Genomic DNA, 19,493 nt, shown 5'->3' on the forward strand with positions numbered 1-19,493 from the left:
AGCAGGAAGCATCTGGGACCTGCAGCTGGGCTGGGAAGCTGGTGGTGCCCAGCCTGACACTGGGGTGTCAGATCTGCTGTGGGGGCTCCTGTGGAGGGAAGGAGCCCCCACGGGTCTGGGAGTGAGGGGAGAGCCCTTGGGAAGGAACTGAAGGCTGGGAATGTTTTTGAGATAGAAAGACATGATGGCTTTGAGCTGTGTCCCTCCAGCATCAGTGGGTCCCAGGAATGGGGAGCCCTGGCAGAGGGTCCAGCCTCATCCCAGGAGCACAACACCACCCACTGCTCCCTGAGCACTGCCCTTGTTCCCCACAAAAAGACAACCAAGCACACCAAGTACCTTGGGAAGTTTTTAATTGCACTGTGAGCACAGGGCAGGTCACCACAGCACTGAACAGAACAAAGTGGTCTCAGCCTTGAGTGGCAGCAGAGAACAGAAGGAAATGCTCTAGGCCAGCTCCTGCCTCCCCCTCGAGCTGCACCTTCACTACTGTAGTGGTGACACGGAGGCACTGGCCAAATGTAGGAGGGGGGAAAGAAAAAAAAAAGGGGAGAAGCTTCCCTTTGACTGCCCTCTCCTCTCCTGGAAAAGGGAGCCTCCACAGCCAGAACCTGCCCCAAAGTGGTTGTGTACCCACACCCCTGCCACCTCAAGCCATCCCAGGACAGCAGAGACCCCCTGAATTGACACTAATTCACAAAGGCTTTTAATTCCCTTAAGCAGGTCAGTTTGGAGCCAGGCACACCCATCAGCAGCTCTCTAGCTAGGATACCACGAGCATCAGCACAGGCCTGAACACGGGGACAGAGCAGGGACAGTGACAGTGACATTGCCAGCGGTCAGAGCGGGACGCTTGGGTTCAACTCATGAACAGAACAGAACTACAGCGCCGTGCCCGGCCCCACCCACGGGTGCTGCAGTGCTGGCCCTACTTCCCCGAGAGCTGCTCGTAGAGCTTGGGCACGTAGTCATCCCACTCGGCCTGGTAGCAGGTGCCCGCCACGGGCGTCCCCAGCCCGTACTTGCTGCGGAAGGCGGCCACCTTGAACTTGCCGCGCTTGTCCCCGGAGCGGTTGGAGAGCACGGGCTCGCTGCAGGCCAGCTGCTGGGGCTGCTCGTACACCAGCCACACGTAGCGGTGCAGCCCTGCCGGGGGGACGGTGTCAGCACCGCGCCCGCGACCCCGCGGCTGCCCGGGGCAGATGTGCTGGGCAGGCTGGATCCCTGCTGGGCAGCCCCAGTGATCCCGCACGGATCAGTCCCGCACGGATCGTGCCCACAGGGATTGATCCCACAGGGATCGTGCCCACAGGTCCCCCCACCCCTCTGCACTGGGTGTGATCCACGCAGCAGCACCTGGCAGCTGCTGCAGGTACCGACCTGTTCCCTTGGGAGGCCCCGAGCCAACGTAATCCGACATCACGGTCCCGCTGCCCACGTTGTTGCCTTTCATGTTGGTCACCAGGAAGTGATGCCACTCCCTGAAAGGAGAAGGCACAGAACAATCTGGCAGAGCCACAGACAAGAAGAACCCTTCTCACTCCAAGCTGCTGCTTTTCCATGAGGCTGTCAGCGTGGGGTAAACAAAGAGCTGCCACTCCTTGTTTGCCAAACCCGAAGAGCACCAGTCCCAGAGCAGGCACTGCTTTGTTGGGATGCACAGCCTGCCAAAACAAACTCCATGTGGCTGCAGGAAACCCACAGCCTGACCTCTGAGAGTGGGGATTCCACACACTGCTGAGGCTGACTTGAGGAAGGTGAGCCGGTCCCAGATTTAAGATTCTGCCACCAGCAAAGACCTAATTCCAACTCACATACGTGCTAAATTAGAGCAAGCAGTAAACGCTGTGCTGCTCCAAGTACAGCAGACCTTTGAGCAACCCTGACAGGAGCAGCTGCTCCTCCCCACGCTGTCCCTGGCTCAAGGAGAGATGCAAGGACACGATTTCTGTGACAAGCCCCAACCCCACAGCTGCACCTTAGGCAGAGCACAGTCCCACCTCCTCCTGAAGCCTCTGCCCAGCCCCAGAGAGATGCTCCTTTTCCCCCACGCAAGACACGGAGCTGTCCATCCCCACTACCTGAACTTCGGGTCCTTCCGACTGGGCGCATCAGGGTCTGTGAGAACCAGGGTGTAAAGCTTCTGGGGATCGCAGCCGTCCCACTCGATGCTGGTGGGGCGATGCTGGACCTGCAGGGATGACCGCGTCAGCTCCGGCCGCGCTGCCAGCGCCGGCCACCTGCCCTGCACACAGCGCGGCCTGCGCCGGCAGCGACACCCGCGGGCTTCCAGGCCATTCGTGCCAGCTCGCCCCGGCTGCGAGAGCCACGGGCCTTCTCTCCTGCGGCACTTCTCTCCCGCAGCTCAGCCCCTCTCTCCGCGGGGGAGCTCCGGCGGCAGCGGCCGCAGCGACACCGCAACAGGCCCGACCGCATCCCGCCATTTTGCCGCGCCAACCCCCGCGCGCACGGCCGGGCCCGCTCACCTGAGTGGGCGTGAGCACCTTGCCCAGCTCGTCGATCTCCACGGAGCCATACTTGACCCTCAGCGGGTGCGCCGGCTTCTGCTCCACCTCGGAGAGGCTCAGCGGCCCGTCCCACTTGGCCAGGTCCACCGGCATGGCGACGTTTGTGGCTGCGGCGGCGGCTCCGAGCGGCCACTGCCCCTACGCGCAGGCACCGCCCCGCTCCGCTCCCATTGGTGGAGACGCCGCTATGCTCCGCTCCCATTGGTGGAGACGCACCGCCGGCCTCCCCCGAGCCAGCTCTATGGCGCCCCCAGGCGGAGCCGAGGGGGGCCGGCCGAGCTCTGGTTACCTGGGCCAGCGCTGTCGCCCTTACCGCTAATTAGGTTAATTAATCATTAATGTACCAGGGCCCAGTGGGGCAACCCTGTGGGTCTCAGCGCTCTGCTTCACGCACGCCTTGGTGCTACCAAGCTGCCATGTGTAAGGTATCCTGGAGAAACCCGAGGATAGTTGCGTGGTTACGGTGCTCGCTGCGGGGTTACACAGAGGAACAACCTTTATCGCCGCTCCTCCCGCTCCGCCCTTTGTGGGGTGTCTCTAAGTGGGTGGATTAGGGCAGCTCTCTGGAAGTGAGGGTCGCTTACCACTCAGGGGACACCGCTCGGCACACACCGCTCGGCACACAGCGCTCTGCCCGGTTCGAGCACTCCCGGCCGTGGGCGGCACCGGGCGGCAGCGCCGGCCCCGCTGTGCCGGGGCCGCCCCCGTGCCCGAGGGGCAGTGAGGTGACCCCAAGATGGCGGCGGCCCCACGTTGGGGGGTGTCAAGATGGCGATGGCCCGGAGCAGCGGCTGTGAGGCGGCGGGACCCGATGAATGCACGAACCCCATCACGGGCCCCTCACGGGCCCTGGCGGGCGGGTCCCCCCGGCCGGGCACGCCCGCCCTCCCTCCCCAGGCCTCTCGCCGGGGCGGCGGCCGGGCAGCACCGCCTCCGCGGGGCTCCGGCAGCGGCGCGCAGCCATGCAGCTGCTCGGCGGGATGCCGCCGGCGCGGCTCGTCCTCGCCCTTTGCTTCTGGAGGCTGGTGCCGCGCCGGGAGGCCGCAGGTAGCGCGGGCTGAGGGGAGGGCAGCAGGGAGCTGTGGCCCTTTTCCTGATCCTGGATGCTTTTAGTCACCTCAGAGGTCCCTCAGCAGTCCCCTAACAAGCACCTCAGAGGGCTGACACAGATCAGATATCCAGTCTTTGCTGGCAGAAGGCGGCTTTGCCCGTTCCCTCCATCTATCCCTAACGCCGTCCCTTCTCTCTTGCAGGCACGGATGAAGTGGTCTTTGGGCAGGTGGGAGGAAGCATCCTCCTCTTATGCCGCAACGTGTCCAAGGAAGCCACCGAGGTGGTCTGGTTCCAAGGGGATCCGCGCTCCTTCCCGCCTCTCTTCTCCTCGAGGGTCTCCTTCCCCCCGGACGTCCGCTTTTCCCTGGTGGACAACAGCTCCCTGAGCATCACGGAGCTGCGCCTGCAGGACGAGGGCAACTACACCTGCAGGGAAGTGCTGAACAAGACGGACCATGAGCACAGGGTGCAGCTCCTGGTGGCCAGTAAGTCATCCCCTCCGCTGGGCTTCCTCCCCTCGGCCTTCCACATCGCCGTATTCATCTGGCACTGGTGGAAAAATAATATTTAGAAAGTGCAAACGGCTTTATGGTGCAGAATCTCTCTCACATCCGCTCACAAGCACCAAAATGTGTGTCCAAATGGTCTGTCACAGGTCTGGTGTATGTAGGGGAAATGCAGCTCTCAAGTCCTCGCTGTGTCTCTTCTTCATTGCTGGTGATAAATGAGTTTTTGAGCACATCTTCCATTCTCTGTAGCTATTCCAGGGGGATCCTTTGCCTCCAAATCTGGCTGACTCAAATCTCTGTAAACCTTGGGGTAGGGACTGCTGCTTGCTGTCTGCTTTTCCTTGTTTGGGGTAGATGTTCTGTGCCATCCTTTTAGTGGGAGAACTCTTCCCAGCTGAGAAGTCTTATTGATGGAAGCACAGAATTCCTCAGGTTTATGTGGGAGCAGTGTCCTGAGAGCATACCTGTTATCAGCACGGGCCAGTTCTTTCAGCTCCTCTGTGTCTTCTGGTACTCTCTCCCTTTTCCATGTCTATCTCATCCATTCATTCCCTTAGAAATGTTCAGAGCACAGGTGGAAGTTCGGGGCTGGAAAGCGCTCAAGCCAATTAATCCTTCCTGCTCCTGAGAGGGAACCATTATTTTGCCTGATGCCTCATGTTTTCCATGGGAACAGCCCCCTCCAGATCTGGGGCCACTCTTAGTCCCTTCAGGATTGAGAAGAGGGAAAATCAGCTGCATTTTGGGCCTCTGTACTCCCCTGGCCCTTTCCTTTCTTGCTGCTCTTCCCATGTGTGAGACCTGTTTGCCTTCAGGGTGTTCCTTCCTTCTACCTGTGTGTAAACACTGCACCTGTTCTGTACAGATTAACCTCTTGAAAGTTTACAGGAATAAAAATTCTCTTCCTGCAGCAAGGAGCAGGCAGCTGGGGGTGTGGAATTGAACCCCAGACTGCTTCAGGGAATAGATATGTAGGCACTGGGCTGAGGAGTGGGGAGCCCCAGATCTGGAGCACTGGGGCAGAACACTCAGGAGCAAAACATATTTACAGGGTGCCAAGTGATGGTGCTACATTCTGGACTTAATTTAGTAGTCTGGAGTTAATTGTGTCAGCTAATTTCCAAGTACAACAAAGGTGATGTGGGCATAGCCTTTGATAGGTGAGAAGGAGATTTCTGGAGATTCTTCAGCTCAGCAGGAGGAGCATCAGCAAAAGTTAGAAGTTTAAGTTAGAAGTTTAACCCCTGACCTGTAGAAGGACCCCATTTTTTCACAATCCCTGTTGGTGGAATCTTATCCTGGCCTGGAGCAAACTTTGGACACAGACTTGGCACTGCTGTGGAAGAGCCTCCCAGGACATGTAGAGGTTTTGTGTGGGAATAACCAGCTGACAGTCTTCAGCCCAGCCCACGGGTGGCACCAAAAATTCTCTTTTTGTTTCAAAGTGCACTTTGGAAACCCCACAAGCAGTAAACATTCTAGTGACAGGACAAAGGTGCAGCCCTGCCTTGGGCTGTGGTTCTGTGTTTGTTTTGGATGGGAAGCATGTGAAGGAGACGTGCAGTTCCACACCTCCAGGGATTCCTTGGCACATCTCTGTGTGGGTTGATGCAAGAGTTGTTGGTTCTTCTGTGGGTCAAACCACAGCAGGTCCTTTTTGCTGGTGTTGTGTGAGGTTGGGAGAGTGGAGATTCTTAGGCTTTTGGTTTGTTAACTTTGTGGGAGCAAATTTCTTTAGACAGTTGTGCTGGGAGAGCCTGGGAGTTCAGGATGCAAAGCTGATGGCTTCAGGAGACTGTTCCTGAGGTCAGCACAGAAAGTGCAGCTCTGGCTGGACATCCTGGAGGGGCTGTGCCCCATTGATGTGGGGCAGTTTCTGCTGGTTCAGGCTGATAGGATGCCCTATTAACCACAGCCAGGGTTTGGGATCAGTTTGATCCTCCCCAGAGGTGGCACACAGGGAGTGTTGCAGAGAACTTTCTTGCCAGAGCTGGGTGGTTTCAAAGATCACCTGAGGTGTGTGTACAGTTCCTGCAGAGAACAAGCCCCAGGAAGGTGTGTTCTTTCAGCTCACATGAGGGTTTGCCATGGTGTTTTTTTTATTAATTCAAGTAATTTCAATGCCCTCTGAATAAATGCTCCCCAAAATAAGCCTCAGACATCCCTCTGACACCTCTGGTGTGGGCTTGTTTTGGTTTGATCTCTTGGTGGGGTCTTGTTCAGCATTGCATTGGGCACAGTGTGGTAATTCTGCCTGGGTCAGAGTCCAGAATCCCTCTGGCTGTTAAACCAGCACGTGTGTGGATCTGTGTGTGGAAGGAGCAGCTGGGAGAGAGCCAGGACTGTGCCTTGCTCTCAAATGATGACTCAGTGGTAGCTGTGCCATGAGGACCAGGGCAGTGTGATTTCCTTCTCCTGCTGTGTTTATCTCATTTCCATTGGATAAAGCTGTGGCAATAATTTATTCTCTCCCTCACGGCTTGGCTGTGGGGACTGTCACAGCCCCTCCTGGTCCATGCTGGCTGTCACTTACAGCTGTGCACATCTGGGGCTGTGGGATGCAGGTCAGGGAGCAAGACTGGCAGGGAAACAGGAAAGATTTTTCAAGGGGAATGATGACAAATGAATTGCAGCCCTGCAAGTGTTTCTGACCACGTGCTGTCCTTGCTGATAGATCCACCACAGGCAACCCCAAAGTGCTGGGCTGAGAGCTCCTCGTCAGGGCTGATGCTGCAGCTGTTCTGCAGCTGGCCTGGAGGGTACCCCCACCCCACCCTGCACTGGAGAGAAGAGGGGCAGGATTTGGAGAACTCCAGCTGGGTCATCAGCTCCACCAGCTCCTCAGACACCCACGTGGAGATGCTGAACAGCTCCCACCTCGCCCACCGAAAAGTCTTCAAGTGTGTGGGCAGCCACGTGGTGAAGCAGGAGCAGCCTGCCTGCACTGTGGAGATAAGTGAGTGGATTTGCTGCCTCATTAACTGCTAATGAAGCTGATGAACTGGGGGCAGGTCACTCCCTGCTCTCCAGAGCACTGAGGAGGTCAGGGAAGGCAGGAGGTGACATGGCAGGGCACACGTGAAGCACGAGGCACAGGTGTCCTGCAGCTGAGCTCCATCATGGCAGAGTTGTTGGTGAGCTGTGTTTTGGGCCCATCTTCAGGGGCCAACAAATTTCACCCCAGGAGTGTTTTCACCTGTGGAAAGCTCCCACACACCTGTGTGAAAGTGAGAGGTGGTTTGGGGGCTGTAGAGAGCCTGAAATGAGGTTTGGTAAGGGTGGGTTTAAGGGTTGTGTGTGCCCTTCAAGCATCTCAGGGATCCGAGTGGCTGATGAAAATCTGGGCTGTGATTATCCTCCAAGGGTTGTCAAGGCTTCACAAGAGCTCTGCTGATCCCAAGGAAAATAATGCCTGGGCTGCTCTTCTCCTCTCTGCCATCTACCTGCTGGCTACCCTCAGACCATTTCTCCCTGGGGATGTGAAGACAGGTGTCAGAAGGGACTGAGCACCACAAAAGCTGCTCAAGTCACTCCTTGGGAGGCTCTGGAGTGAGCCAAATGCCAAACCCATAGACTCCCAGACTCCTGCCTGCCTCCCTTCTGTTAATGATTATTAATCAGCCAGAAGCTTGATTGCTCGTTATGTTAATTGCCTCCATTCCCTCCTTGACTCCTGTTTTTGTTTCCTTTTCCCCCGGGGCTGTTCAGAGCTCCCTTCCCTGGAATCTGAGCCCCCGCAGACCTGCTTTGTGGGTGACAATGTGACCCTGACCTGCCGGGTGACCGAGAGCACGCCGGCAGCCCGGCTCAGCTGGCTGCGGGACATCTCCCAGCCCGAGGAGGAGATCCAGCCTGGGGGGAGGTTCCTCATCGCCCAGGAGGGCAACGTGTCCCGGCTCACCATCCAGAACTGCTCCCAGGGCACTGACGGCGGCTGCTACGTCTGCAAGGCCCAGAACCCCGTGGGGCTGCGGGAGCTCTTCGTCTGCCTCACGGTGAAGCGTGAGTGGGGCCGTGGCAGGAGGGCCTGGGGACACTGCACACCCGAGAGTTCCTCATCCATCTGTGTCCCCTCTCCGCAGAGCCGGTGAACATCGTTGGGGTCGTGGGTGCCGTGGTGGTGCTGTCCCTCCTGACTGTTCTCACTGTCACCGGGGTTCTGTTGTACTACAATCCCCTCCTGTGCCTCAGAGGTAGGGCTGGTTCCTCCTTCCTGGGGCTTTATTCCTGACCTGCTTGTCCCTCCCCGTGTGCTGGAGTCAATCAGAGCTGCCTGTGCTGTGTCTGGGCAGGTCACCTCCATGTCTGTGCCTCTGCTTGGGGCTGCCAGTGACCATCTGGGGGAGGCACAGATGTGGTGGCAGGATTGGCAGGGGTTGTCCAGTCCAGTAAAACCAGTGGCACTCCCAGAGGGGCAGTTTCTAATGCTGTCTCTCTTTTCTCTCCCATTCAGGTGCTGCATTCAGGTGAGTTGACATTCCTCAGCCCAGTCCCTCATGGCATCACTACTCAGCCTTCCTGCAGGGCTGGGAGCAGGCTCTCCTCAGCCCCTCATCCAGCTTGCTCTGCTGTTCCCAGGAATGCAGACTCAGGGGATGTCCTAGTGCTGGTGGACTCTGAAGATGACGAGGAGGGGAAGGGGTCTGAGGAGGGCCTGAGCAGCTGCACTGAGCACGAGGCCATGGCGCTGGTCGGTGGGAGCAGGGTCGAGGCTGCTCTCCTGAACCACCTCACAGAAGGTGAGGAGCCACCTGCTCCCTGCTGAGCTCTGGCTCTTCCAGAGCAGCTGCCAGGGAGGGAGGAATTCTTGATGGCTGTTGTGGCTGAGATGCTGCTGCTCTTTGCCCTGTGTAGGTGACGATGACGAGCTGCACAGTGGGGTCTCTGCGCAGGATGTGAGAGAAGAGACACGAGGCTCATAGCTTCTGTCCCTTCTTGAGGAAGCACACGGAGCTCCAGCTGGAATCCAGCATCAAGCAGGCCCTCACTGTGTGTGGCTGAGCACAGGATGTCGGTGTCCTGTCCCTGAATACTTCAGGCACCTCTCTCTCCACCTGCCCCTTCCACAGTTTCATTCCGTCCTTCTCCAGCCATGTTTCTCCATTTCTTCTCTCTTCTGTTTTCCCCCTTGTTTTGGGTGTCCTTAAAACAAGCACCCAGCACAGGCAGAGCACCTCCTCACTTTGATGCCTGTGATGGACTTGAATTCACGTGTGGGATTCTGGCTCAGTCTGGAATGGACCAAGTCACCACAGGGCCACAGTGGTCCTGGGGCGAGGGAAGAAACAAGGGCTGTGTGGGCAGGACACGGCTGACACTGACTCTGGGAAGGCTGAATGTTTGTATTATAAATATTTTTCCCCTATTCCTTCTGCAGTGTTGCTCTGTGTCCAAGTCAGGAGTTAATCTATTCCTTGTCAAGTGTGGGTGTAGGGTAATGGGGACATGAGCACACATAAGCGGGGACAAAGAGGACCTGACAGCTCACAGGGGATCTGATGGCCTGTGCAGAAGGGAAGCTACTCCTGGGACACGCAGAGAGAGGCAGGGTCTGTGCTGTGGGTGAAGTCAGGGGGTCTGAGCCATCCCTGGGGTGTCAGAACAGTGGGAGCTGGAGCAGGCTGGGGGGGACAGGGAGGGGTGGGGATGGTGCTTGGGGTCTGGCTGGGCACAGAGGGTTCTGAAGGGTCACGGAGCCTGAACAGAGGATCCTGAGGGCTGGAGGGAATGGAGTGTGGTGGAAGGATGAGATGGTTTGAGGGGCCAAGAGTGGAACCTCCCTGCAAACAGCCTGGTGCATTCATTCCCTGTGCCCAGCACTGTGCCCTTGCAGCAGTGCTGGGAGCCAGCCAGGAAAATCCCAGGGAGCTGCGGGAGCCTCTGGCTGCCCCTGGCAACTCTGTTGTGCTGCCACCACCTCGGCTGTCCCGGTCCCAGCTCCTCTGCAGGCCCCTGGGCGAGGAGGAGGCACTGCCGAGATGGACTCGGAGCTGGAGGAGCGGTTGCGAGAGGCTTTGCGGGACAAGCTGCGGCTGCTGTGAGTGATGCCCCTCTGCCCTCCCCGCGGCAGGTGACCAAAGAGCCTGCAACCAGGCCAGCATGTCCTGCGTGCCCGGTGATCTCGGTTTGTGCTCCCATCTCCAGGTGCTACTGCCAGGGTGGGTGCCGCTGGGTGGGGGCAGCGTCCCCAGCTGAGGCTCCCAGGGAGGAGAGGACACTGCAGCCGTGGGCTGGGGGCAGGCAGGGGCATTCCCCGGGTTCTAAGAAGAAAGCTGAGATTGTGGTGTGACTTGTCCTTCCCTGGGGAACCGCGGTGCTGGGCGGCTCCAAGTAGGGCAGGGCTAAGCCTGTGCAGCTCCTGACAGCCCCTGCACCCACGGGGGAGCGGGCCAGGCTCCCCGCGCCGAGCCCGCGGACAGCGGTGGCCCGTGGCAGATGCCCTGCCCGTGGCAGATGCCCTGCCCGTGGCAGATGCCCTGCCCAGGCTTTCCCTCCGCAGCCCGGCCGAGCTGCGCGCAGCCCGTGGCAGCAGGGCGGCAGTGCGGGGCCCGGCCACGCTGCCGCTGTCCAGCCGTGTGCTCCTGAAGCGGCGGGAGGTGGCGGAGGCGGAGCGGCAGCTGCGGGACCAGCGGCAGGTGAGGGCCAACCCAGCGTCCCCTGCCGCGGGGACAAGGGGCTGGCAGGCGCGTCCCCAGCTCCCCACGGGCTGCCACCCTCGGCTGTGCCCGAGCGTGGGCATTCCTCTCGGCACCCTCCATCCCGCAGGAGTTCCAGCAGCGGATGCAGAGCCTGGCGCAGCGCCGGCAGCAGCTGGCCCGGAGGCAAGAGCAGCACCGCGACGCCGTGCTCAGATTCGACTCCTTCCTGAAGGTGCGTGGCGGGGGCCGGGCCGGGCCGGGCGGAGGGTGCCCGCTGACCCGGTGCCCGCGGCGCAGGCGGCGGCGGCCCGGCGGGAGCGGGCGCTGCGGCGGGCGGGCGAGCAGCGGGCGCGGGCGGCGGCGGAGCGAGCGGAGGCGGCCCGGCTGCGGCGGGAGCGGGAGCGGCTGCTGCGGCACCGGGAGCGCCTGGCCCGGCGCCTGCGGAGCCTCCGGCCCTTCGGGGACTACCTGCGGGACGCGCTGGCCAGCGTGGGGCAGGTGAGCTCCTGCCGTGCCACCCCGCGTGTCCCCAAGCCCCTTGGAGCGGTCATCCCTCCAGCCCTGCCTCAGCCGCCTCTCACCGCCCAGTTCCAGGACGTGCCGGCCATGCTGGTGCATTTCGGGGTGCTGGCGGGGGTGCGGGCAGCCCTGGCACGGGAGGCAGAAGCCGGGCAGGAGCAGCTGGCCCAGGGCAGGGCACAGCTCCAGCGGTACCGTCAGGACACCAGCACCCAGCTCCTGGGCACCAGGAACGAGCTGGCCCGGCTCCATGCACGCCTGCAGGCTGCCCGCCAAGACGTGCTCCAGTGGGTAAGGGGCATGTGGGGTGCCCAGGGACCCCCAGGGAGAGGGGCAGCAGTACAGACCCCAGGTGTGCTGCACAAGGGAGATGCCCACTGTGGTGGTGGTGCCAAGTTTGGCTGCACGCTTCTGGGCTGAGCTGAGCGTCCCCACTTGCCGAAAAAATCAGCAGCTCTGCCTGGGGAGGATACACAGCCAGGACTTCTGGGCCCCCCAAGCCTGGCCTTGGGGGGCACAGAAGGACACGGGACAGTGGCCAGAGGCTCACTCTGTCCCCCAGGAGTCCTGCTGGACCCACATCCAGAGCACAGCCATCCAGAAGACCCTGCTGCTGGGGCAGATCAAGCTGGCTGTGCTGAACCTCTTCCAGCAAACCACGGCACAGCTCAGGATCCCCACGGACAGAGCACAGGAGGACACGAAGGCCCAGTTGGACATGGTCAGCACAACCCTCTCCCCAGGACAGTGGGGCTGGGGACACACAGAGGCACTTACATCCCTGGATGGCTGTGGCATCAGGCTCCCATCTCCACAGGTGCTGCTCTGCATGCAGGCCTTGGCTGACATCTGTGCCACTGGCACACACCCACAGCACCACAGGAGTGCCAGGCTGCTTCGGGGCCAGGAATAACCCCTGGGGCCACCTGCCTGCTCCTGGGGCTGGGGTGGGGCTGCCAGGGCCAGCATGGAGCCACGGGACCCCTGTGGATGGAGGTAATTCCCTGCAAGTCTGGAAACCACATGTCAAGAGGCAACAGGGACAGCAGCGGCAGAGTCACACTGGGGTGGCACCACACCCAGGCAGGGCCAGGGCACTCCCAAGGTTCCCTCCTGCACAGAGCACCCCAGGCTGGAGGACGAGGAGGAGGGAGCTGCTGTTGGCATCTCTGAAGGTGTTTCACACCAAAATACATCCAGCTGTGCAGCTGCATGCTTATTCTTGCAGCATATGCTTATTCTTGCGTCTCTAGGGATAGAATTACCCCAGGCACGATGCTTGGAGCAAGGACAGAGAGAAGCTGGGATGCAAAACCAACCGATATTTACTGTCCCCTTCCCCAGCTCCCGGCCCAGGCGGAGGGGACGCGTGCCCTACATCCTCTTCCTGAGCTTGCCCTTCCTGGCGGCGCCGGCGCGGCGCCCGAAGGCCATCTGCCGCAGCTCCTGCACGCGCTGCCGGTTGCGGGCCTTGAGGCGCTTCAGGCCCCCGCTCTGCAGGAAGCGCTGCTTGGCCGCCTTCTTGCGCTGCTTCAGGATCTGCTGCTTGTTCTTCAGCTCCGAGCGCACCCTGCCCTGTGCCGGGGGCTGCGCGGGGCCTGTGCCTGCAGGGGACATGGCTGTGCTCAGAGCCAGGCTCAGGGGAGCAGCGCAGGGCTCTGTGGCTTCAGGAACTCACCGTGCCCACGCCTGTGCTTCCCTCTGAACTGCTCCCTGCTGCGCGGCCCTTCCTCATCCTCATCCCGCTCGTCAACCTTGTACTTCTGCTTCCACTTCTCATAGCTGGGATGGGTGCGTTAAGGGAACATGTGGGGACTCCTCGCTTGACCCTGTGCTGTGGTTACCAGACTGTGCTCCCTCCCCTGGCTGCTGCCCTGGCAGGGGATGGAGCCCTGACACGCAGGTCCAGCCCTGCTCCCGCAGTGCCCAGCCCAGGTGGGCAGCAGTGCCCATGGCAGGATACAGGTTGTTTTTGTAGGAGCTGCTGATGTAGCGCCCGCTCTCCGTCCGCACCTTCTTCTTGTCCTCCTGGCCCGTCTGCCCCACAAACCGTTTCTTCTTGCGGTCCCTGCCAGAGACAGAAAGGTGGTGGGACCGAGCACTGCCACCCCCAGCCGATTCTCCCTCCAGCCCATGGGCAAAGCCCACTCACCACTTGAGGAGCTGCTTGTTCTTGTTGAGGTTGTGGTTCTCGTCGCCCATGAGATCCAGCACGGCCCCGGCCGCCTGCTGCTCGAAGGCGCTGCCGTCGCCGCCCACGCTCAGCCTGCCAAGGGGGGTGATGAGAGCAGCCCCACACAGGCTGGGAAGGGACAGCAGCAGGAGCCCCCCCAGACTTACCCCCGCTCACTCTCAAAGTCCTTGGGCCGGTATGGGATGTAGAAGTCCTCAGCCTGCTGTGCTGGCTGCTGTGGCTTTTTCCTGGGACCGTCTTCGCCTCCTCGGCCCCGTTTTCGCTTCTGGCCCCCCACATTGGAGAACACATCCTGGATGGGGACAGTGGAGGGGTTCAGGAGCCATGTCCCCCCAAGTATCCCCACAAGTCTCTGCACCAACCCCCAAACCCCAACACAATCTGGGGGGCCTGGTGCTGCCAGCACCAGGCCAAGGCGGCTCTGCAGCAGTTCCTGCATCCATGACCCAATTACCTGGAGGTCTTCCTGCTCTCCTTCCCCTTCCTGGGGCTCGGGAGGGGCTGGGCACTTCCCCTGCCCTTTAAGTGCTGCTGCCCGCTTCTCCTGCTGCCCACGCTGGAACTTCTCGATCAGGGCACGGTCATGGCGCCGCTTCGATCGCATCACGGTGCTGGCCGGTGTCCGGGACGTGGCGTTGATCTCAAAGATGGTCTGTCCCCAGGGCAGGAGCATCATTCCCAGTGAGCCACATGGCCATCCCATCCCATCCCCATCCCCATCCCATCCGTATCAACTCACCGCCTTGGACTTGTAGGTCTTAATGCTATCCACCAACTTCAGCCTCTGCAGCTCGGTGTCTTCGAAGCGAGCTCCTGGGGAAGGCAGGCAGGGACAGGGCACAGATCAGTTTCCTGGGGAGGGCAGTGGGGTCCCCTCCCTTGGCATGCCCCCAGCACTCACTGAAGAGGGGGTGCATGCCCAGCTGGGACACATCCAGCTCCTTGGCCCTCTTGATGGACTCTGGCGAGGGGCCGGGCCGGGAGCGCAGGTACTGCTTGTGGGCGTTGTCGGCGACGCGGCGGAGGCTGCGCAGCTCCAGAGAGCCCTCGTGGTCCGTCAGCAGCAGGCACTCCTCGTCATCCACCAGGCTCTGGGGGACACGGCCCAGGACCCCGCCAGCATCTGCAGCCCAGGGCACACCGTGTCACCTCCCAGCACCCACCCTGCATTTCTCAGAGCAGAGCTGACAGCTCCAGGGAGCTGTTCAATCAGCATCCCACACACACAGGGTGTATCACAGCCCCCAACACCCCATTTTCCCCATCTGTGTGAGGGCCCACCACAAGAGCACAAACTCCAGCACTGGCCAAGGAGAACACCCCAGAGGCCACACAGCCACCCCTCACCTGCAGGCATCTCCTGGGCTCCGGCGAGGACGAGCGGGCGCCCCAGGAAGAGGTGGAGGTCGAACACGTAGGGCATCTCATCAGGAGCCACCAGCGAGTAGGCAGTGCCACTCCGGCCAGCTCGGGCCACACGACCTGGCATGGGCAAGAGGAGAATGGGAAACCATGCCTAACCTGGCCCCACCCAGGCAAGGGATCCCTGGTGTCCCTGGCAGTCTACACATGTGACATTTACCATGAAGGCATGGCTGGCAAGGGGCTGTGGGTGGCTGGGGAAGGGGCAAGGAGAAGCCCTACAGTGAAGGTAGGGCTGCCCCCAAGAGCCAGTCCTGCCCCCAAGAGCCAGTCCTGCCCCCAAGAGTCCTCACAGTCCAGCTGGGACATCAGGGACACTGACACTGCTTTGTTCCCAGTCTGTCCCTCAATACCACAACACAGGTGGGCACTGGCACCCACCGACACGATGCAGGAACAGCTTGCCCTTGGCAGGGAAGCTGAAGTTGATGACATTGTCCAGCATGGGGATGTCCAGGCCCCGGGCAGCCACGTCGGTGACCAGCAGCACTGGGCACTTGCCCTGGGAGAACTTGGCAATGTTGATCTTGCGGGCAGTCTGGTCCAGAGAGCTGTAGATGTGGGTGCAGCGGATGCCCTGTGCCGTCAGCAGCTGGGAAGGGGGGAAAAGAGATTGCATGGATGTGCCCTCAGCAGAGAGACAGGGCCAGAGACTCCAGAGTGCACCTCCAAATCCCACTGTGCTCCCTCCTCTGTCTGAGGGGTGAATGGATGCAGCACTTCCATGATCACATATTCTGGGATTTCTCCTTCAACCCAGTGACAGAGAGGGAGAGATTCCAGCAGGGACCTGCCACAGCTGCAGACCCCACAAGGGGCACCCTCAAATGCCACTTACCTCCCTCAGATACTCGGTGTGGTGCTTGGTGGCCACAAAGACGACTGTCTGGTCCTGGGGCTTCACCACGCTGCGGAGCAGGTGGAGCAGCACGGCCGGTTTGTCGTCCCCGCGCACGTGGAAGAACACCAGCTGCAGCATGAGAGCAGCCCTCAGCCCTGTGCCACCACTGCCACCCTCGTGCCCTCCTCGGCAGCAGGTGGCTCGCAGGGGGTAGGGGGCACAAAGCCCATCCTGAACTCCCCCATCTCACCTTGAGCTGCTCACTCAGCTTGGACTCCACATCCAGGCGGATCAGCATCGGCTCAGTGAGGCCTGTGGTGGCACACAGGACATGGGTCACTCACGGGGTGTCCTGCTGGGGACACCCGCTTGGCCCAGCATTAATCCAGCTTGGTTTTCCCAGTGCTGGGCTCGGCCTGGCTGTGGGGCTGTGCCGTGTCCCTGTCCCCAGTGCCACGTGCCCCAGGTCCTCACCAGCCCGGGCAAACTCGACGAGCAGCTTGGGCAGCGTGGCGGAGAACAGCACGGTCTGGTGGCAGTCCGGGAGCCGGGCGATGATCTCCTGGAGCTGCTCAGCAAAGCCCATCTCAAAGAGCCTGCAGGGGAGGGGGATGGGACATGGGACATGGCAGGTCCCTCCCTGCCACTCCCTGGGGCTCTCACCCGTGTGGGGACACTGCCAGCCCTGGGGACAGCCCTGCTGACCTGTCGGCCTCGTCGAACACCACGTACTCCACCGTGTGCAGCTTCAGCTTCATCTCCACTGCCACGTGCACCAGGCGCCCAGGGGTGGCTATGATTCTGTGGGGACAGAGGTGGTGACAGGAGCAGGCCAGGGGGGAGACAGTGTCCCCACACCATCCTGGGAGCAGGTCCCAAATCCAACCCAAAGACGACACAATAGAGACCCTGTTGTCCCACAGAAGTTACTCCAAGGGAACACCAGGAATGCCCATCAGGCATGCCAGCTCTAAACACCAGGATGTCCCCATATGGCTGGTGGCCATTCCCCCACTGGGTCCCCTCCCTGTGCCCCACTCACATGTCAGGGTTCTCATGCAGGGCAGCAAACTGGTCCTCCATCCTGTGAGAGAAGGGAGAGGCTGGGGTGGCACTGGGCAGCTCAGCCCCTCACCAGGTTTTGGGGAAGCTCAGGGAAGCAGGGATTGCAGGGGACACGGGGACAGCTTACTTGTCTCCTCCCAGGATCAGGGCTGTCTTCAAGCCAGTGAACTTGCCCAGCTGCAGGGTGAGCAATAAACATATTGGTGGGATGTAGAACCAAAGCCATTGCCCCCAGTGTTCCCACTCGCCCCCATGTCCCCTGTACCTCCTTGGTGAACTTGAGGGTCTGCAGGGCCAGCTCCCGGGTGGGCGAGAGGATGAGGGCGCGTGCCCCGGCCTGGCTGGGCGCCTTCAGCCGCTCGAACATGGGGATGAGGAAACAGGCCGTCTTCCCGCTGCCCGTCCGGGCCATCGCCACCACGTCCCGGCCACGCAGGATGGCAGGGATGGTCTGTGGGACACCACTGTCACCGTCACCGTCCCACTGCCACCCCCTGGGACAGGGACCCACCGCTCCCCAGGCTCACCTTCCTCTGGATGGGCGTGGGCACCTTGTAGCCCTTCTTCATGATGCCCTTGAAGACAGGGTAGCTGAGGCCTAGGGGAACGGGGACAAGTGAGAGGGCATGGGCAGGAGGGTACAGTCCCTGCCCCAGGGACAGCTGTCCCCTGCCTCACACGCACCCATGGACTGGAAGCCCCCGGATTTCTTCTTCTTCTGGTTCTGGGCCCGCACCATGGCCTGAGTGTCCAGCTCAGCATCCTCCTCGGCACCATTGTCCTCCTCGGCGGTGGTAGGGAAGGCAGGCAGTGGGGTCACAGGCACCTGGGGACAGTGGGGGCCGTGACTGTGGTGATGGGTCAGGGTCACTGCAGCTCTGCACTGCTGGCACGGGCAGGCACTGCTGGTGACTGTGGGGACTGGGGACACTGGCATTGGGGACACTGGCACTGGGACACGGGTACCGGGACACGGGTACTCAGGACATCGGCGTTGGGACTCAGGTACTGGGGACACTGGCACTGGGGACACGCGTACCAGGAATAGGGGCACTGGGGACACTGGCACTAAGGACACCGGTGCTGTGGACACCGGCACATGGAGACCGGGGCCGCAGTGCAGTTCCCCTTCCCTTCCCTTCCCTTCCCTTCCCTTCCCTTCCCTTCCCTTCCCTTCCCTTCCCTTCCCTTCCCTTCCCTTCCCGTTCCCTTCCCCTTCCCTTCCCCTCTCCCGTCCCCGTCCCGTCCCGTGCCGTACCGGCGCTCCGCGGGGCTGCCGCCGGCCGCGCGGCGCCATGTCGCTCCGGCGGCGGATCCGCGTGTCGGGGCGGGGGCGGAAGGGGCCGGGCCCGGCCCGATCCCGCCCCGGGGCCGCGGCCATGCGGGCGGCGGGTCCGGTCCCGGCCGCTGGCTCGGCTGCCGCCGCCCGCCCTCCGCGGGGCCCCCGGGGCCGCCGCCGGGTGCGGCCGTCCTTCGTGGATGAGTCGCTGTTCGGCCGGCCCGCCGGGGCCCGCCCGCCGCCGCCCGCCTTCCCGCCGCCCTGGGCCGCTCCCTCAGCCCGCGGCTCCCGGCCCGGCAGCCCGTGCAGGTGAGCCGTGCCGCGGGGCGCTGCCCCGGCTCTCGGGGCTCGCTCCGCCCTGCCCAGCCCCTCGCCTCCCCCTGTGCCTTGCCCCGCTGTGTCCAACCCGCGTTTCTCCGCTTGTCGCCCTGCAAGGTCCCGCAGCCACGCTCCGTCCTTCTGTGACGAGTCCCTGTTTGGTGCCAAGCCCCAGGGCCCTGCCTGGGCAGCTCCGCGGATGAGGAAGGAGGATGTGGCCAGGCTCCACTCGCTGCTGTGGAGCCCCCCGCCTGCCCCCCGGAGCCAGCCCGGCCTCTCCCCGCGCTGCAGGGCCGCTCCCCTGCGAGCCGAGCACCCGCCGGCCTCCGCTGCCCCGGCCGCGGCTGAGCCCGGCCGCAAGGAGAGCCGGAGTGGCTGGAGGCAGCCCCGGGGCGATGCTTGCCCCGCAGGCTGGGCTGCTGCTGGCAGAGCGCGCTCCCAGTCTGTCAGCCGGCTGAGCACGCCCCCGGACAGGATTCACCTTTCTTCCAGCCTCGGCACAGGAAGGTGGAAGAACCGGAGCGCTCCAACAACCCCTGCTGCACCCCAGGGCCCTCTGGTGAGGGGTCGGTCCAACAGCGTGTCCGGATCTCCGGTGCCAAAGAATGCCAAGGCAGCAGGTGGCTGCACAGCCAGACCCCCCTGGAAGTGATGCCAGGTGTCCCTCTGGATGTACATACAGCCTTAGTCTGCCTGAGGCCTCCTTGTGACCAAGCCCACGAGGACCCTGGGCCTTTCCGTGGCTGGAAATGAAGGATGGAGCTGTTCCATGCTGGGAGACAAGCCAAGAGCCTGAGGTGACCACAGTGCTGGGAGCAGTGGCCTCCTGGTTCAGGGCACACCCCCGTGGCACCAGGGCAGGACAGCCTTGGTGGGAGCAGCTGCTTCCCGTGATGTCCAGGGGCTGTCAGGAGGTTCCTGCTGTCTGGGAAATCCAGCCGGGAGGTTGGAGCAGCAGGAGACAGGAGTGTCCCCAGTGCATCCAGGGGCCGTCCAGGCACAGGTACAGGGACATTGTAGGGACAGTGCAGCTCCGTGGGGACAGGCAGGGCCATGCAGCTCCCAGAACAGGGGGTGCTGCTGGGGTGGGGGCCCAGGTGAGGTTGGCTGGGGCAGGTGGGGTCTGA

The 19,493-nt window shown here is 61.9% G+C and overlaps 5 protein-coding genes across 8 annotated transcripts; 3 read left to right on the forward strand and 2 right to left on the reverse strand.

Moving 5' to 3' along the window:
• Window positions 1-336: 336 nt before the first annotated feature.
• On the reverse strand, window positions 337-2,676 carry PEBP1 (phosphatidylethanolamine binding protein 1). The gene is made up of 4 exons (XM_064392163.1): window positions 2,487-2,676; window positions 2,082-2,191; window positions 1,381-1,481; window positions 337-1,146 (listed from the first exon to the last, which is right to left on the reverse strand). The coding sequence occupies exons 1-4, from the start codon at window positions 2,619-2,621 to the stop codon at window positions 929-931; spliced, it is 564 nt and encodes a 187-aa protein (XP_064248233.1). The 5' UTR covers window positions 2,622-2,676; the 3' UTR covers window positions 337-928.
• A 26-nt stretch (window positions 2,677-2,702) lies between these two features.
• On the forward strand, window positions 2,703-9,455 carry VSIG10 (V-set and immunoglobulin domain containing 10). 2 transcript variants are annotated; one of them, XM_064392158.1, is made up of 8 exons: window positions 2,703-2,948; window positions 3,782-4,066; window positions 6,765-7,046; window positions 7,799-8,092; window positions 8,173-8,283; window positions 8,544-8,556; window positions 8,669-8,829; window positions 8,945-9,455. In XM_064392158.1, the coding sequence occupies exons 1-8, from the start codon at window positions 2,867-2,869 to the stop codon at window positions 9,010-9,012; spliced, it is 1,296 nt and encodes a 431-aa protein (XP_064248228.1). In that variant the 5' UTR covers window positions 2,703-2,866; the 3' UTR covers window positions 9,013-9,455. The 2 variants fall into 2 exon arrangements, with proteins under 2 accessions (XP_064248228.1, XP_064248227.1); XM_064392157.1 differs by lacking the exon at window positions 2,703-2,948 and adding an exon at window positions 3,067-3,575.
• A 394-nt stretch (window positions 9,456-9,849) lies between these two features.
• CFAP73 (cilia and flagella associated protein 73) lies at window positions 9,850-12,427 on the forward strand. Of its 3 annotated transcripts, none has more exons than XM_064392161.1 (7): window positions 9,850-10,127; window positions 10,590-10,725; window positions 10,856-10,960; window positions 11,026-11,226; window positions 11,299-11,538; window positions 11,810-11,968; window positions 12,049-12,427. In XM_064392161.1, the coding sequence occupies exons 1-7, from the start codon at window positions 10,069-10,071 to the stop codon at window positions 12,091-12,093; spliced, it is 945 nt and encodes a 314-aa protein (XP_064248231.1). In that variant the 5' UTR covers window positions 9,850-10,068; the 3' UTR covers window positions 12,094-12,427. The 3 variants fall into 3 exon arrangements, with proteins under 3 accessions (XP_064248231.1, XP_064248230.1, XP_064248232.1); XM_064392160.1 differs by having other exon boundaries at window positions 9,931-10,127; window positions 11,317-11,538; window positions 12,065-12,414; XM_064392162.1 differs by having other exon boundaries at window positions 9,939-10,127; window positions 12,065-12,421.
• DDX54 (DEAD-box helicase 54) lies at window positions 12,408-18,296 on the reverse strand. The gene is made up of 20 exons (XM_064392152.1): window positions 18,028-18,296; window positions 17,454-17,595; window positions 17,297-17,367; window positions 17,035-17,220; window positions 16,897-16,946; window positions 16,747-16,788; window positions 16,410-16,505; window positions 16,179-16,300; window positions 15,955-16,016; window positions 15,702-15,833; window positions 15,245-15,455; window positions 14,789-14,923; window positions 14,343-14,564; window positions 14,181-14,254; window positions 13,896-14,093; window positions 13,588-13,733; window positions 13,400-13,513; window positions 13,211-13,315; window positions 12,926-13,029; window positions 12,408-12,851 (listed from the first exon to the last, which is right to left on the reverse strand). Exons 1-20 carry the CDS (start codon window positions 18,148-18,150, stop codon window positions 12,622-12,624), a joined length of 2,565 nt encoding a protein of 854 aa, XP_064248222.1. The 5' UTR covers window positions 18,151-18,296; the 3' UTR covers window positions 12,408-12,621.
• Window positions 18,149-19,018, forward strand: RITA1 (RBPJ interacting and tubulin associated 1). Its single transcript, XM_064393051.1, has 2 exons — window positions 18,149-18,357; window positions 18,484-19,018. Exons 1-2 carry the CDS (start codon window positions 18,149-18,151, stop codon window positions 19,016-19,018), a joined length of 744 nt encoding a protein of 247 aa, XP_064249121.1.
• The last annotated feature ends 475 nt before the right edge of the window (window positions 19,019-19,493 follow it).

The sequence above is a fragment of the Passer domesticus genome, chromosome 17, assembly GCF_036417665.1.
Source record: "Passer domesticus isolate bPasDom1 chromosome 17, bPasDom1.hap1, whole genome shotgun sequence".
Taxonomy (NCBI): domain Eukaryota; kingdom Metazoa; phylum Chordata; class Aves; order Passeriformes; family Passeridae; genus Passer; species Passer domesticus.

Excerpts from the sequence above, each read along its gene's own strand:
- PEBP1 (XM_064392163.1), bottom strand. The coding sequence starts at position 2,621 with ATGCCGGTGGACCTGGCCAAGTGGGACGGGCCGCTGAGCCTCTCCGAG. Across the intron at positions 2,192-2,486 it reads AGGTGCTCACGCCCACTCAG|GTCCAGCATCGCCCCACCAG; the intron begins GTGAGCGGGCCC and ends TCATCCCTGCAG. Across the intron at positions 1,147-1,380 it reads GGGGCCTCCCAAGGGAACAG|GGCTGCACCGCTACGTGTGG; the intron begins GTCGGTACCTGC and ends TCCCCCCGGCAG.
- VSIG10 (XM_064392157.1), top strand. The coding sequence starts at position 3,344 with ATGCACGAACCCCATCACGGGCCCCTCACGGGCCCTGGCGGGCGGGTC. Across the intron at positions 3,576-3,781 it reads GCCGCGCCGGGAGGCCGCAG|GCACGGATGAAGTGGTCTTT; the intron begins GTAGCGCGGGCT and ends TCTCTCTTGCAG. Across the intron at positions 4,067-6,764 it reads GGTGCAGCTCCTGGTGGCCA|ATCCACCACAGGCAACCCCA; the intron begins GTAAGTCATCCC and ends CCTTGCTGATAG.
- CFAP73 (XM_064392162.1), top strand. The coding sequence starts at position 10,069 with ATGGACTCGGAGCTGGAGGAGCGGTTGCGAGAGGCTTTGCGGGACAAG. Across the intron at positions 10,128-10,589 it reads CGGGACAAGCTGCGGCTGCT|CCCGGCCGAGCTGCGCGCAG; the intron begins GTGAGTGATGCC and ends TTCCCTCCGCAG. Across the intron at positions 11,969-12,064 it reads CGAAGGCCCAGTTGGACATG|GTGCTGCTCTGCATGCAGGC; the intron begins GTCAGCACAACC and ends CCATCTCCACAG.
- RITA1 (XM_064393051.1), top strand. The coding sequence starts at position 18,149 with ATGCGGGCGGCGGGTCCGGTCCCGGCCGCTGGCTCGGCTGCCGCCGCC. Across the intron at positions 18,358-18,483 it reads CGGCCCGGCAGCCCGTGCAG|GTCCCGCAGCCACGCTCCGT; the intron begins GTGAGCCGTGCC and ends TCGCCCTGCAAG.
- DDX54 (XM_064392152.1), bottom strand. The coding sequence starts at position 18,150 with ATGGCCGCGGCCCCGGGGCGGGATCGGGCCGGGCCCGGCCCCTTCCGC. Across the intron at positions 17,596-18,027 it reads GGCAGCCCCGCGGAGCGCCG|GTGCCTGTGACCCCACTGCC; the intron begins GTACGGCACGGG and ends CACTGTCCCCAG. Across the intron at positions 13,734-13,895 it reads GAGAGCAGGAAGACCTCCAG|GATGTGTTCTCCAATGTGGG; the intron begins GTAATTGGGTCA and ends GTCCCCATCCAG.